This window comes from Taudactylus pleione, unplaced genomic scaffold (assembly GCF_031769625.1).
Source record: "Taudactylus pleione unplaced genomic scaffold, aTauple2 ptg000026l, whole genome shotgun sequence".
Lineage (NCBI taxonomy): Eukaryota > Metazoa > Chordata > Amphibia > Anura > Myobatrachidae > Taudactylus > Taudactylus pleione.
Window position 1 is genome coordinate 10982004 of NW_028284428.1, and position 15845 is coordinate 10997848.

At 45.4% G+C, this 15845-nt stretch overlaps 1 protein-coding gene across 1 annotated transcript in view; it reads left to right on the top strand.

Moving 5' to 3' along the window:
- Nucleotides 1–14029, top strand: part of LOC148539214 (general transcription factor II-I repeat domain-containing protein 2-like) — a 43647-nt gene extending 29618 nt beyond the window's left edge. The window contains exons 2-3 of the mRNA XM_088451732.1: nucleotides 12059–12163; nucleotides 12681–14029. Of these exons, the coding sequence (XP_088307858.1) occupies nucleotides 12059–12163; nucleotides 12681–14029 (1454 nt within the window). The remainder of the gene's footprint in view (nucleotides 1–12058; nucleotides 12164–12680) is intronic.
- The last annotated feature ends 1816 nt before the right edge of the window (nucleotides 14030–15845 follow it).

The window sequence follows — 15845 nt, forward strand, 5'->3', positions numbered from 1 at the left end:
ACTGCTATCTCTGATTGGCTCTCACTGTCTCAGAGAGCCAATCAGAGTGCAGCCCTCAGCCCTGTAGCAGTCAGTCAATCACACAGCACAACAGTTTTTTCTGTGACTTGTTTCATTCGAAGCCTCAGTTTCAGATGCTCTCTTGCGTTTCAGCACCCTGGCCAGCTCCCATACAGCAGCTTGGTGCAAGAATTTTTCTTGTCACTTGCTTCATTAAAATCATGACTGTTTAGCTCCTTTTTGTCACAGTTGAATAGTTCATTCATCTAAACCTTCCTCAATCAATGCTGTATAGAATAGTGAAAACCCCATCAAACTCTATCAAAAGGTACAAGACATTAGCCCGAACGAACAGGCAGATTTTATATAATGTGATATGCTGCTGGCTGTCAGCCATAAAATATGTGGACAAACAGAAGAATAATTATGTCCCCCAACACATAACTGAACCTATGTATGACAGGTAAGCACAATTTACCTTATTAAATATTTTTTTTATGAAGAAAATTTTGGCCTAGTGATGCTGTAAAAAAAATGCTGATACTCTAGGGAGCCGTGATACTGGGATGTTTTGGAACCACTGACATATATTTATATGTTGTTTTGTACCCTATGTACAGGGCCAGCTCGAGGCATGTTTGACCAGTGCAGTCGAACAGGGGCACTACCCCATGGAGGGCACTCCTCTCCCAGCCATTCCGGATTTCAGCGAGACAGTCCCATTTTTCAGGCACTGTCCCACTGTTCCACCCGTGGGACGAAGTGTTCTGCGAGTGGTCGGGATGCTGGGAACCTCCACTGCCGCAGCTGTGCTGCGGTGCCGGCCTCTGGGAACAAGAATGGATGCCGCGCGCATGCGCTTGGCATCCATTCAGCGCAGGGAGAGAGCTGGGGGCAGCCCAGCTACTGGTGTAGTGCTGGACTTGCCACCAGCCTGACGTTAAATTGGAGGAGTGCCATACAGGCACGCCCACAAATAGCGTCATTTAGGGGCCGTGTCCTATGGTAATTAGGCCACGTCCCCTTTCAGCGTCTGGATACCTCACCGCACAGGACGCGGATCAAGCTGGAGCCAGCCCTGCCTATATATCCAAGCATAGATAAAAAAACTGACTTTGATAGACATGTACTTTGAAACTTATGCCTTTCTGTATGTTATCAGTTTTTCATAATGTGTCTGGAAAAAGATGTAGCTATGTTTAAGGACTTTGCATCATACTATGAAAATTGGGCCTGATTCAAATATGTACACAATGCCAATATTTACACAGTTGAGCGATTATCGGCGACTGCACATCCGTCACGGTCGCACTTCACACCCGCCAAGGTACCTTGGTGACGCCGCAGTTGCATTATGGAATGATCTGAGACGATGGCTGCATACTGTATGTGTAAGCAGTTGCTTGGATTTGCAATGGCCCTGATGGGCTTCTCAATCAATATCTTAGCGTCCCGTGACATTTGCATAGTAATGCACAGCACCGGCATACGGGATCGCAGCTGCGATCTTATTAGCATACATATCTGAATCAGGCCCATTATGCTTTAGCTACTAAAGTTATTAGTTGGTTCAATTTTGGGAAAAAAGCAAACACCTTCATTGATCACATAGTTGAAAATTTATTTCAAATTAGTGTTTGTGTGCCCACGGAAGCTGCTTGATCAAACAACACAGATTATATTACTTGCCAAAGTAGAGTGTATTGCTTCAAAGGAAAAAAATATATAGATATAGTATATAAACAAAAATCAAATGCACAGTTGTAGAACATGTTTAACTTCATTTGCCTGGTAACATTATTAAATAAAACAAAAAACAAACCTCTATACACTGAAGTATTGTAAAAAATTGTATATCCACAGGATAGTCCCTAAAATCTCATCTTGCCTGCCTAAATCCGTACAGTTAGTAGTTATGCATATTCATTTGGTCTAGACTCAGCAAATAAATGTGAATGCAAAATATCATACAATTAATTCCCAGTTAAAACATGTGTTTTACTTTTTCCTGGTGCAGAGTACACAGTAATATCCTGTACCTGCAGCTTCCCACCATTTAATTAGCTTGTTGAACAAACTGCTCAAACACGCCATCCCTCTGTACCAGATGACCCAGCGTGTCCTACAAAAGTGAATTTTTTGAAAGCCTGCACACACAGGCTGTGCCTGCCATCTTTGCCTGCATCTTAAGCATGTCATCTGAAGCATGGAGTAAGAACTGGAGTTTAAACTAGATTTATACTTTGGATTACTTTCTAACCCCAAACTAAACAATTTCTCAAACACTGCAGCTCAGGAATGCTTCTACTCCACCTTCCATTCAACTCCCCTGAGACTGGGTTTCGGGGAAAGTCTCATGCTGCAGCCTAATCGCACTTAACAAACTGCTTGATGCGATAAGATCGCACACTCAAGCTGAGTCATATGGCTTGTTGCAACTTACTACATTATTTTTAATTTCTGATTAACTTTAACTTGGTTTTTAACTTAGAATGCTGTCACCATTCTTTTAATACGGCCTTTTAAACCTTTGTATTCAGCCTCTCATTTTTTTTCTTCTCCTCTCCGCCTGGATGTTCTACTTCCACTACTTGCACACCCTGCCAGATGTAACCGCAGTGCACCGCAGATGGCTGCTTCGGATGGTTCTTTCTTGGGAAGGATGAACAAACATATGGATCTATTTATACAGTGTGTATCATATTACATACGTTTCAGTCAACCATGTATGTCATGCCCAAACTGCATCACTGGTTGCTGTATTTTCTATTCCTTGTTTTGTACCATGTACTTCCTCTCCACTGTCCATGGGCAGGATGTACTTCACGTGGATCTATTCATACAAGGTATATTATACTGCCACACACATGTCAGTTTTCACATATATGCTTTGGGTCCTTGTATGGAGGAGGGGGGACCTTGTGTGTCATATCAGGGATGGGCTAGACCAAGTAGAGCTCAGGGCTTTTGGTGCCCCACTTAAAAGGACAAAAAAATCAATACTGTATTTGTGTGTGCTAAATAAAAACTCACCTTACCTATATGGTGGTTTCTTGGCAATGGGGAACCTCTGAAGAAATTGATCCTCCGTGGGCAGACAGTGTCCTCAATCAGTAGTCACTATTCACGTTGAAGATCACATGGTCCGGAAGATGCCTGTTTGTGTAGGAATAAAACCAATGTCATCATCGTACAACAGAAGTTCAACCAAAAATGTGCCCCCTGTGTCCCCTCCAGCCTCCTGCCCCATGTTCCGTCCAGCTTCCACCCCTTTATGTCCCCTCCAGTTGCGTCATTCCAGCCTCCAGTCCTCAGTGTACCCTCCAGCCCCCCATCATTCCAGCCTTAAGCCCCCTGTGTCCCCTCCAACCTCCTGTCCCCTCCAGCTCCTCATCATTTCAGCCATTCAGCCCTCTGTGTCCCCTCCAGCCCCTCATCATTCCAGCCTTCAGCCCTCTATGTCCCGTCCAGCCACCTGTCATTCCAGCCTCCTGTCCACTACAGCCCCTCATCATTCCAGCCTTCAGCCCTCTGTGTCCCCTCCAGCACCTGTCATTCCAGCCTCCTGTCCCCTACAGCCCCTCATCATTCAAGCCTTCAGCCTCTGTGTCCCCTCCAGCCACCTGTCATTACAGCCTTCTGTCCCCTTCAACCCCACATCATTCCAGCCTTCATCCCTATGTATCCCCTCCAGCCAGGTGTCATTCCAGCCTCCTGTCCCCTCATCATTCCAGCCTTCGGTCCTGTGTCCCCTCCAGCCCCTGTCATTCAGCTTTCAGCCAGCTGTGTCCCTTCCAGCCACCTGTCATTCCAGCCTCCAGTCCCGTGTCCCTTCCAGCCCCACAACATTCCAGCCTCCTGTCTCCCCTCCAGGCCCCTGTCATCCTGTCTCCCTTCCAGGCCCCTGTCATTCCCGCCACCAGCCCCGAGTAACCTCATCAACCAACCAGCTCCCCGGCCCCCTCCAACTTACCTTCATTTTGGCAGCTGGACTGCTTCTTTTTCTTTGAGATCGGCATCCTGCTGCTCCAACCACGGCAGCCAGTGTAGTGTGCACTGCCTGCTCCTCAGGCTCTTCCTCTTACTGAGCACTTGTCCCTGCAGAGAGCCGGCTGGATCAAGGGGGCATGGCCTAATCGCGGGTCCGTGGTCACGCCCCCTTATGAGGGAAAAACATTTTCCTTTGGTTGTGTTACGAGGGGCGATCGCCCCCCCTGGATCTGCCACTGGTGATGGCAGGGGATACAGGGCCAGGATAGAATAGAGGGACAAGAGAGAGAGGGGTGTAGGTACAGGGCAGAGGTAACAGGGACATGAATGAGGTGACAGGGCCAGGACAGAGGTGATAGGACCAGGACAGAGGTGACAGGGACAGGACAGTGGGGCAGTATAGAGGTGACAGGTCCAGGACAGCATTGACAGTACCAGGAAAAAGGTGACAGAACCAGAACAGAGGGGACAGTAAATATGGGTGACAAGGTCAGGACAGAACATAGGGAACAGGAGATATGGGTGACAAGGTCAGGACAAAACATAGGGAACAGGAGATATGGGTGACAAGGTCAGGACAGAATATAGGGAACAGGAGATATGGGTGACAAGGCCAGGACAGAAATGATGGGGCCACAAGATAGGGGACAGGGAACGAACAGGGTGACTTACCATTCTCAGAGTATCCACTCTTGCTCCCTGATGCTCCTCTTCAGTGGCTCCTCTCCGACAGTGTCAGACTCTCTGCACAGTGCACGGCACGTGATGTCATGACGTCACGCGCGCTGTGCCAATATACAAAAAAAATAAATAAAACTTTATTGCAGCAGCTAGAGCTCCGTGTCACAGAGCTTTACCAAACACTGAACACTGCCTGATCATGGCACCCGGCCCCACAATAGTGTGTGAGACCAATCTCGCCTGGCCTGTAACTCCGCCTCTTCCCTTCTCCTCCCCCACTGTGCTGTGTGCTGATGCTATACTGCCTGCTGCTTGTGCGCTGTGCGAACACAGCGCAGCAGGGCCAGGTTCTCTCTAGGGACAGATTTCAGAGGGGACCTGCTACGGGCCCCTTGGGACCTGCCGGGCCCTAGGCGGCAGCTTAGGTTGATTAGCGGTAAATCCACCCCTGATCACAGCTAATTGCATCATCAAGCCCCTACATTTCACTACGGATCCAGGAGGCTTGTTTACTCACATGAGAAACACTCATAATACAGAAATTTTCTGGACATTCCAAGATAGGGCTGTATTCAATTAGTTTCGCACCCGTGGATAAGTTTCACCTGTTTTGGACGCGGAAACTTATCATGCGTATCTCCGCTATTCACCCTATTCAATTACAAACCAGGCGAAAACGACAAGCGGCGAATTCAAAAGGGGGAAAATGCTGTCAGAATTGGGTAAATCAGTCTGGACCCCCCAAAAGATGCACTAACATTGGGGATCAATGTAGATGTGCTCGAATAGCCTAACTGTTTACTTCCTCACACTCCCGCCTCTAAGAATTTGTATGTGCCGAAAAAGTGGGCGTGGTCACTGAAAAATAGGGGCGTGTCAACATGACACACCTCCGTTTCTCGTCACTCTGGGAACATTCCTTTCCATTCCAGATGCACCATAATGCCCCCAGTAGAAGTGCCCCTTATGCAATGCCCACTGTAGTAGTGCCCCTTATGCAATGTCCCCAGTAGCAGTGCCCCTTATGCAATGCCTCCTGTAATAGTGCCCCCAGTAGTAGTGCTACTTATGAAATGCCCCCTGTTGTAGTGCACATTATGTAGTGCCCCCAGTAGTAGTGCCCCTTACGCAATACCCCATTGTAGTGCACATTAGGCAATGCACCTTATGCAGTGCCCCTAGTAGAGCCCTATATGCAGTGCCCCCAGTAGTGCCCCTTATATAGTGACCCCAGTAGTGCCCCTTATACAGTTCCCCCAATAGTGCTCCTTATGCAGTGCCCCGTATACAGTGCCCCTTATATAGTGCCCCCAGTAATCCCCCTTATACAGTGCTCCTTATACAATGCCCTTTATACAGTGCCCCCAGTAGTGCCCCTTATTCAGTGCCCCAGTAGTGCCCCTTATACAGTGCCCCCAGTAGTAAACCTTACATATATAACATGCAGGCACACAAAATACTATACTTACCCGAATCCCCGATCCTGCACCCAACACCGTCCGCTTTTCCCGTTCGGCACTATGGCAGAGATGTCATGACGTCTCTCCCTTCACCCACTTCACACCGCAACCGGGTAGTACACTCACTATGTACTACCTGGCGCCGGCAGCAGTGTGTTTGTTTTACTGTGTAGTGTGGACTCTCTTAATTTCTATTATCACACAGTATTCAAATCTTATTGCTGGACTTTTACAGTCTGCTGTGGGGAGCATTTTTTTTTTTTTTAAACTAGAGATGCGGCAATGGGTGGTTCCAGTTTTAGCACCGTGTCAGATATTGTGTTACTGTTTCTTGGAAAAAATGGTACCACATATTATGTATATATAGTCTAGAGTTACAAGGGGCAGGATGCCTGTTCGTGAAAAGGGAACTTTTTTCTGGAGCAAACCCATGCAAGCACTATTATCATATATAGCAATCTGTCATATAACATATGAAACTATGCAAATTCAGAAATATAGGAGAGAAAACTGCTGTAAATTTACACAATAAAAAAATGGAATCTATACTACATAAATAAGCAAAGCCACGTCGAAAAGAAAAAAAAAAGAAAAAAAAAAAAAAATATATATATATATATATATATATATACACAGTATGTGTGTGTGTGTGTAGCAGTAAAAAGCAGGGGCGCACAATAGTGAAAGTATTTTCCAACAAGCTTTATTTACACTTAATAATTCAGAACTCTTACAATATACATTGAAATAGCCACATCCACATAAAGTACCACCACAACACTTGTGAAGCCTTCACTGGTGAAAACTGGCAAATTTTACTGCCGCAGAGGCGGAACTTCCGGCAGTGCAGCCGGTGGCTTGTACCGGGGTCCACTGTGGTGCAGGGGCCCATAGCCGCTGCACCCGCCGCCAGTGTCCCCCGGGTCCCACAGTATTTAAGTGTAGTGCAGACAGCAGTGAGAGCGATCCGCACTACACAGTAACAAACACACCGCCGCCAGCAGAGGCAGTGTGTTTGTAATGGCAGCCAATTAGAGTCAGACAGACTGTCATTGGCTGCTGAGTCCACGGAGGGAGCCGGCTGGAGCTCAATCATGAGCTGCGCCTTCCAGCTCCCCCCGAAGCAGGTGATGGGATAGACGTGTCTCCCATAGTGCAGAGCGGGACGGGAGGAGCGGATAGTGGCGATCGCGGCAGGAGCGGGGATTCAGGTAAGTTGTGTGGGGTTTTTTTTGTGTGTGTAAGGTGCACGGGCACTGGCACTGCATAGGGGGGGCTCTACTGGGGGCACTATATAGGGGGGTGGCCCCTACTTAGGGCACTATATGGGGGTCCGCTACTGGGGATAGTTTATAGAGGGGGTGGCTGCTACTGGGGCACTGTATAAGGGGGACTACTACTGGGGGCAAAGCATAGGGGGGGACTACTACTGGGGGCAATGCATAGGGGGGACTACTACTGGGGGCACTGCCTAGGGCAGACTACTTCTGGGGGCACTGTATAAGGGGCACTACTGGGGACACTGCATAGGGGGACCACTACTGGGGGCACTGCATAGGGGGGCCCAAAGCATATTCTTGCACCTGCGCCCACCACACTTTAGTTCTGCCACTGTACTGCCGTCAGGGTTTTCGCCAGCCAGGGAAAAAATTATTTGTCAGAAGATTGTGCTCACCTGCCATGCCTAGGTTTCTCCACGTCGCTTCTAATCATCAGCCAATAGGACTCCATCACCTTCAGAAGAGGAGGTGGATGGTAACGGATGAAGAAGGAAGAAGTGGAAGATGAAAGGGAGGTAGCAGGATGAGGTGCAGGGCAAGAGAAAAATTGGTTTTTGAAGGGCACAGGGGAAAGGTGGGTGGTGGGGCCATATGAGAGGGCATGATGGGCTGCAACTGGAGGGTTACAGGACATCTAAGACAGGACCTGGTGGATGAAGGTCATGGAGGCCTGGACTAAGGGGACATTGAGGACAGGGAGGCATGGATCTGGGGGCACAGAGCAGGGTGGGCTAGACTAAGGGGTAGAGCAGGACAGGATGGACTGGACCTATTGGGGCACCAGGATTGCTAGACTTGGTGGGGGGGTGGCACAAGGTAGGGAAGGCCGGAACTGGGGGGGGGGGGCAGAGTGCAAGAAATGCTGGACCTTAATGGGAGGGCACAGGGCAAGGAAGGCTGGACCCAGGAGGGCACAGGGCACGGAATGTTGAACCTTGATGGGTGCCACAGGGCAGGGAAGGCTGGCTGGACAAGGGATTACACAGGGCAGGGTCAAAATCCATGTACCTGCAAGCAGCTGGTGCACTGGCAGACAGTCAGGCATGTAGAAACAGTTGATTCTAGAACCAAGTGGGCTAAAAGGACCTGAAATTTTGACCTAACCATGGTGAAACAGCGCCTGTGTCTCCTTCTGAACTCTGTCTAAATATGACCCCTGATGTGCATTTGGGCTGCAGATCTGCGTTTGAGAACGCAGTCATGAACATGTTTATTGGTTAACTTGGCGTAATGTGCAGCTGTGCATGTGCTTATTTCTCTCTCTGTGCATGATGCATCACATGAGAACGTCACTTGTCCTTTCGGGTGAGTGTCTCGCAACTTCACAAGGAAATAGTATAGAATTGGGAAACTAGACTGGACTGTTTAAAGTTCAACGTTTATTACAGAATTGCCGTGTTAGGTAAGTTAATTTCATAATTTTTTTTATTACAATGCTCATGCTTGTATAGATTAAACAGATTTTGTTTTTATTAATACATATTAAAATATCTCTTTTTTTACGTGAACAGCTGAATGCTTTTAAAGGTAAATAGCATAAATTAGGTAACAGGGCCATAACTAGGGCAAAGCACAGGCCGCCCTTGGGGGTGCCACCGCAATGTCCATTTGCAGGGTACCGTCTGCAATGTTTTTATAAGTGGTGCGCCAGGCTCATTCTCTGCAGTCTCCTTCCGGAGAGGAGAGGTGAGGGAGGGAGAGTGACATCTGAGCATGGGGGCGGGGCTACACGGACTGTGCTGCAGCTGTCAGACTCAGGAGGAGGAGGAGCTGCAACCATAAAGACTGTTTTCTGAAGTAAGTGTGTGCATGTAATTGCTGGGGCAGAGTTAGGGTAAGTGTGTGTAATAACTGGTGTAGCAGGGCCGCCATCAGGGGGGACTGCTGGGACTGGAGTAGCGGGCCTGGACAGAGACGGGGGCCCGACCTCGTCGCCTGAATGCCAGCTCTGAAGGAGGCACATCTCCTCCATTATCCGGACTTCCATCCTCCCCCAGTCCCAAAGTACCCGAAGCCGGTTATTACTTCTATTATACGTATATATCTCCTCCACCTACTTCTACCATTTACCAAAATGTGACGTCACATAGGGGTGGAGTCGCGCGGTGGAATACTGTGCCCTAGAGCTCCAAGTGACCATAAATTGCATTGCAGAGGAGAGGACAGAAAGACCAGCTAAAGAAGAAGTAAGTAATAGACAATTTTAAGCAGATCACAATCATAAAGAGAAACAGGAAGTCTGCTCTTGTTGGTTCTTCTTTCTGATGGCAGCCCTGTGGGGTACAAATAGGGTAAAGCTGGCCACACACTAGACCAACTTTCATCCAACCATCCAATTAGTTGGTTGGTTGGAATGAAAATCTGGTAAGTATGGGAGTAAATGATGATCAGCAATTTTCTCCTAAATGCCAGAAAACAGATGAAAATGGTCATTCAGACAAGTTTGTTAAATGTTTGATCTAAACAATTTGTTCAAACAACAGTTATTGTCCATTTTCCAGCATTTGGAGCAAATTGCTGATTGTCATTTGCTTTCATACCTTACCAGATTTTCATTCCAACCAATCAACTAGTTAGATGGTTGGATGTAAGTTGGTCTAGTGTGTGGCCAGCTTTAGTGTCTGTTTGTGATTGCTGGATAGCATTAAGCTGGCCACGCACTAGACCAACTTTCATCCAACCATCCAACTATTTGATTGGTTGGAATGAAAATCTGGTAAGTATGGGAGTAAATGATGATCAGCAATTTGCTCCTAAATGCCAGAAAACAGATGAAAATGGTTGTCAGACAAGTTTGTTAAATGTTTGATCTAAACAATTTGTTCAAACAACAGTTTTTGTCCATTTTCCAGTGTTTGGGAGCAAATTGCTGATTGTCATTTGCTTTCATATTTAACTTTCATTGAGAGGCTGCAGGTGCATAATATTAATAAGTGTATAATTATACAAGTGCACTGTATCCATATTTTGGCGTTATACCGGCTTTTATTAGATTTTATCTTCTGCTGTTATCGATTGTGAACTGACCCCGCCTTTCTCCTCCATCTGCAGGTATATCTAAAACAGGCTTGCCTACCCTCCCGATTTGGCCGGGAGCCTCCCGATTTTCGGGTGCCGCTCCCGGCCCCCCGGAAAGGCAGGCAAGCCTCCCGGATGACTCACACCCTCCCCACCTCCCCCCTGAAAAAAACAGAAATCCCCACAGCGGGGGGCCCGGTGACGCGAGTCGCGCAGAATCGCGTCATCGTGGCCCCGCCCCTTGCTTCACAATGCCTAAAATCACGGCATTGTGAAGAGGGGGCGGAGTCACGATGACGCAATCATGCGGCTCCGCCCCCAGTGTGACCCAATATGTCCGCCCCGCCCCCGCCCCCAATGGCCGGCCCCACCCCCCGCTATTAGCCGACAATCAGCTCCCTCCCGGAAGGCTGGAGCTGATTGTCGGCAAGTATGATCTAAAACCAAACATTGCTGGAAGTATTTTCTGATGTTTGCAGTTATCTACTGATTACTAGGTATATCTAAAACCAAACATTGCTGGAAGTATTTCCTGATGTTTGCAGTTATCTACTGATTACTAGGTATATCTAAAACCAAACATTGCTGGAAGTATTTTCTGATGTTTGCAGTTATCTACTGATTACTTGGTATATCTAAAACCAAACATTGCTGGAAGTATTTTCTGGTGTTTGCAATTATCTACTGATTACTAGGTATATCTAAAACCAAACATTTCTGGAAGTATTTTCTGATGTTTGCAGTTATCTACTGATTACTTGGTATATCTAAAACCAAACATGGCTGGAAGTATTTTCTGATGTTTGCAGTTATCTACTGATTACTAGGTATATCTATGTAAATTCCATCACTGCTGCAGTATCTCTCTGTCTAAACCAGGCTTGTCCAACCCGCGGCCCGCGGGCCGCATGCGGCCCAGGTCGGCTCGTAATGCGGCCCGCATACCTCTCAAGTGTCCCGGATTCAGCGGGACATTCACAATATGTCCCGCTGTTCCGGGATTGCTCACTGTAGTCCCGGCACCCCCAGACCACGCCACCACGCTCTCCTTCACTCACTGTGCCGCCAGCGTAATTGCGCATGCTGGGCGGTCACAGTGGCGTAGCAGTACTCTGTGGTGGCCGCGGCTCCGTCGAGTGATTTCTGCGCTCTGCTTACAAGCGATACTGCCTGGTAAGCAGAGCTTGGTACAGTAGCTGTGTGGGGGTGTTTGACTGGGGGTACTCAGCTTGATGCAGGGGATTTGTGGGGTGTTGGGGTAGCTTGGTACAGGAGCCGGGGGGGGTGGGGGACTCAGCTTGATGCAGGGGGTGGGGGATGGGTGAGAGAGCTTGGTACAGGATCCGGGGCACTGGCATGGCATATATACTGGAGGAGGCACTGGCATGGCATTATATAACTGGAGGGGGCACTGGCATGGCATATATACTGGAGGGGCACTGGCATGGCATATATACTGGACGGGGCACTGGCATGGCATATATACTGGAGGGGGCACTGGCATGGCATATATACTGGAGGGGGCACTGGCATGGCATCCGAACTCTCAAGTAAGCCACTTTCTGGTAGTCTCCTGTCATTCTCCACCCACATAGCTCCATATTTAACCAAGATCTTCTCTCCCTCCAGGCATCCATTACTTCAGGCCTCGTACCAACATCCATAAAACCAGACAGTCCTCGTACCAGCCTCCATCAAGGCAGATAGTCCTCATCCCAGCATCCGAACTCTCAGGTAAGCCACTTTCTGGTAGTCAGGAGACTAAGGCTGGGTTCACACAACGGATTTTGACACAAAATTGGCTGTGGAATTCTGCATCAAAATCCAATTGCATTCCACTTCCCATTAATTTGAAAGGGAAATCTGTAGCATAATGCACATAGTAATCACATTGATTATTAAACCATGCTTTCTAAAAGTCCTTTTTTTTTACATTCCAGCATGGCTTCTGAAATGTCAAAAAATAAAAACAAACACAAAAAAAGAAAAATTAAAGATGAAGGAAGAGTGTTCCAAGTAAAGTGGACAGATGAATACTTTTTTGTTGAGTCCAATAGTAAGGCAATCTGCTTAATTTGCAAAGAATTAGTGCCAGTTTTCAAAGACTACAATTTGAAAAGGCATTACATGACAAGACATGCTGAGAAATTTGCTGTGTATGAAGGAATGTGTCGTAAAGACAAAATTGCTGAACTGAAAAAAAATCTATCATCTCAACAAAATTATTTTAAAAAAGTATTGATTCAAACAGATTCTATTGTCAAAGCCAGTTATGTGGTTGCAAACCTGATAGCCAAAAAATCAAAACCGTATTGCGATGGTGAGTTTATTAAGGAATGCATGGAAACCGTGGCTGATATAATTTGCCCGGATAAAAAAGGGGACTTTTCAAAAATCAGTTTGTCTCACCAGACTGTAGCCAGGCGAATTGAATATATAGGAAAATCCATCGAAAAAGTTGTGAAGAGTAGAGCTGCTCATTTTAAATTTTATGCTATGGCGATAGACGAAAGTACAGATGCTATAGATACAGCTCAATTGGCAATTTTTATTAGAGGCATTGATGACAAATATAATATCACTGAAGAAATGGCTGCTTTAGTTCCACTGAAAGACACAACTAAAGCAAGAGATTTATATGAAGCTGTGAAAAATACATTACAGCGATTTTCTTTGTCATTTGCTAACATATCTGGCATAGCTACTGATGGTGTCCCTGCAATGATAGGTAACAGAGATAGACTTGTAAAATTAATAGAAGATGATGCAATTGCCTCCCAAAATTTCAGTATGATGAAATATCACTGCATAGTACACCAAGAAAATTTATGTGCAAAAGCTTTAAAGATGGCTAACGTCATGCAGATTGTCATCAAGGCTGTAAATTTCATAAGGTCCAAGGGATTGAATCATTGCCAATTCCAGGAATTCCTTACATTTATGGATGCTGAGTATGGGGACATCATTTACTTTTCTGAAGTAAGATGGTTAAGTCGAGGGAAAATGCTGGCAAGATTTTATGATATGAGAAATGAAATCAAGTCATTTATGGAATCTAAAACAAAATGTGTGCCAGAACTTGACGATGAAAAGTGGCTCACAGATTTGGCATTTTTAGTCGATTTGACCACTCATTTAAATGAGTTAAACATGCGTCTTCAAGGTGAAAACCAATTGATCAGCACAATGTTTCAAACTATAACAGCGTTCGAAATGAAACTGAAACTATGGCATTCTCAAATGAAGGCAAAAAATTTGATGCATTTTAGCACATTGGCTAAACACGCCTCTGTGAACACGGAAAAATATGCAGCCTTGCTTTTCAATTTGGTACAGGAATTTGAGAACAGGTTTCAAGATTTTAGAAAAAATCAGCCATCTTTTCTGATATTTGCAACTCCATTTTCAGGGGACATAAATATATTACCTGCCGATTTGCAAATGGAATGCAGAGAGCTCCAATCTGACATTCAACTGAAAGAAAAATTTGACCATGTCTCTTTAATGGACTTCTATAAGATATATGTTCCCAGAGAAAAATATCCTTCACTATCATGCCTTATTCATGTCATCGCTATTTGGAAGCACCTACATTTGTGAGCAGCTATTTTCAAGGATGAAGCACACAAAGAATAAAACTAGAACCAAAATATCTGATGAGCACCTTGAGCACTCACTGAGAATTGCAACAAGTTCCATCGAAGCAAATATGGATGCATTGGTGGCTGAGAAACAATGTCAAACATCTCACTAACTTCATTTCTAAGTAAGTTTAATATGTTAACTATGTTTTCTATGGTTTTTTGGATGATCAGGTATTGTTACTGTTATTTTATTTTATGTGCGGCCCAAACCAAATTTTCATCTTCTAATGTGGCCCAGGGAAGGTGAAAGGTTGGACACCCCAGGTCTAAACTATCTGCACAGTGTATTGCTAACTAGACCAAGTTCCTCTTAGCTTTGTGGTATTCATTGTTTGTTTGTGTTAGGAATTGTATTACTTGCCATTTTAGTGGGTGGGTTTTGGGGGTTGATTGCAATCATTGCATACACATGTCAGCATTCTCTATTTAACTTTCATTGAGCGGCTGCAGGCCGCAGGTGCATAATATTAATAAGTGCATAATTTTACAAGTGAACTGTATCCATATTTTGGCGTTATACCGGCTTTAAACCGAAGTCTAACAGAAGGAGACCACTCTAACCTCAACCCATCCAAAAAACCTGACCATCTGGACAAAGTATAAACAAGATATGTAAATTCACAATCTCTTCTCTACAAGCAACTGCTGTCTGTTCAACCTGGACATTACTCACTGGACTCACTCTATGAACTTAATACTTTACTTGCTAATATTTGGGCTGGCTCTCTGATTTCACAAATATTTGAGAGCATAATGTACTGTATCTGTGCCAATTTCAGTTTATCTCTACCTTAATTATTTGCCAAGCCTGTCATCTGTCTTCTAACACAGTTTACTTTAATAATCCATTTCTTCCCCACTAAATCTCCATTTTTCCTTCCCTCAATTATAACCTTTTATCAATACATATACACCCAGTGTCGGACTGGGACATGAAGGGCCCACCAGGGAAATGCAATGATAAGGGCCCGTACTTAAGGGGCGTGGTCATCCACCACAGATGTTTGGCTAACAATTAGTCAAATCTAGGTGAAGTTTCTATAGAAGCGAACAAAGCACCATGTTGATCAATGGTCCAGCTCCACTAGGTAACTGACTACCTAATAGAGTAACAATGTATAATACAGAGGAGGGGGTCGGCCCTCAGGCACTGATGTAATAAAATGTAATGTTATACATGAGGGTACAATGTATGGTGTTGTGTACATTTGGATACCAGAGCATCTGTTTATTCAGAAAATCATTCACAATTACCCACTGCATGCTGCCATATTTTTGTAAGATTCCACCCCATGCAGCACCCCAAACCCCTCCACACACACACACTCTACCACTCTGAGAATTGTCATCATCACAGGCCTCAGACAGCAGATGCTGCGGTTTATATTTCAGATTTAGGTTCTGTTTTCACATTAAGAATTTATTGAGTTTACACATAGGAATTGACATCCCTATAAAAATGTCCAGGAGTAATGTTAGGCAGCACCAACTATTTACTATTGATTAATTAATGAATTGCCCAATAAATCATTCAAAACTGGAATTATTCATTTTACTGTATGGATCCATAAACTACAACCATCTGAATTATCCATATTCTCCATATTCATCTTCTGAGTTTGCTATACAAATAATTTGCAGATTCTGGGTTTATCTATCTACTTCTCTCTTTTAAGAGAGATTTGCAAAACATTAATATAACAGGCAGCTCTGTTCCTGTACAAAATTCCATTCCCCTCTTGTTACTGTGACTTGTACCTCTGTACAGGGGT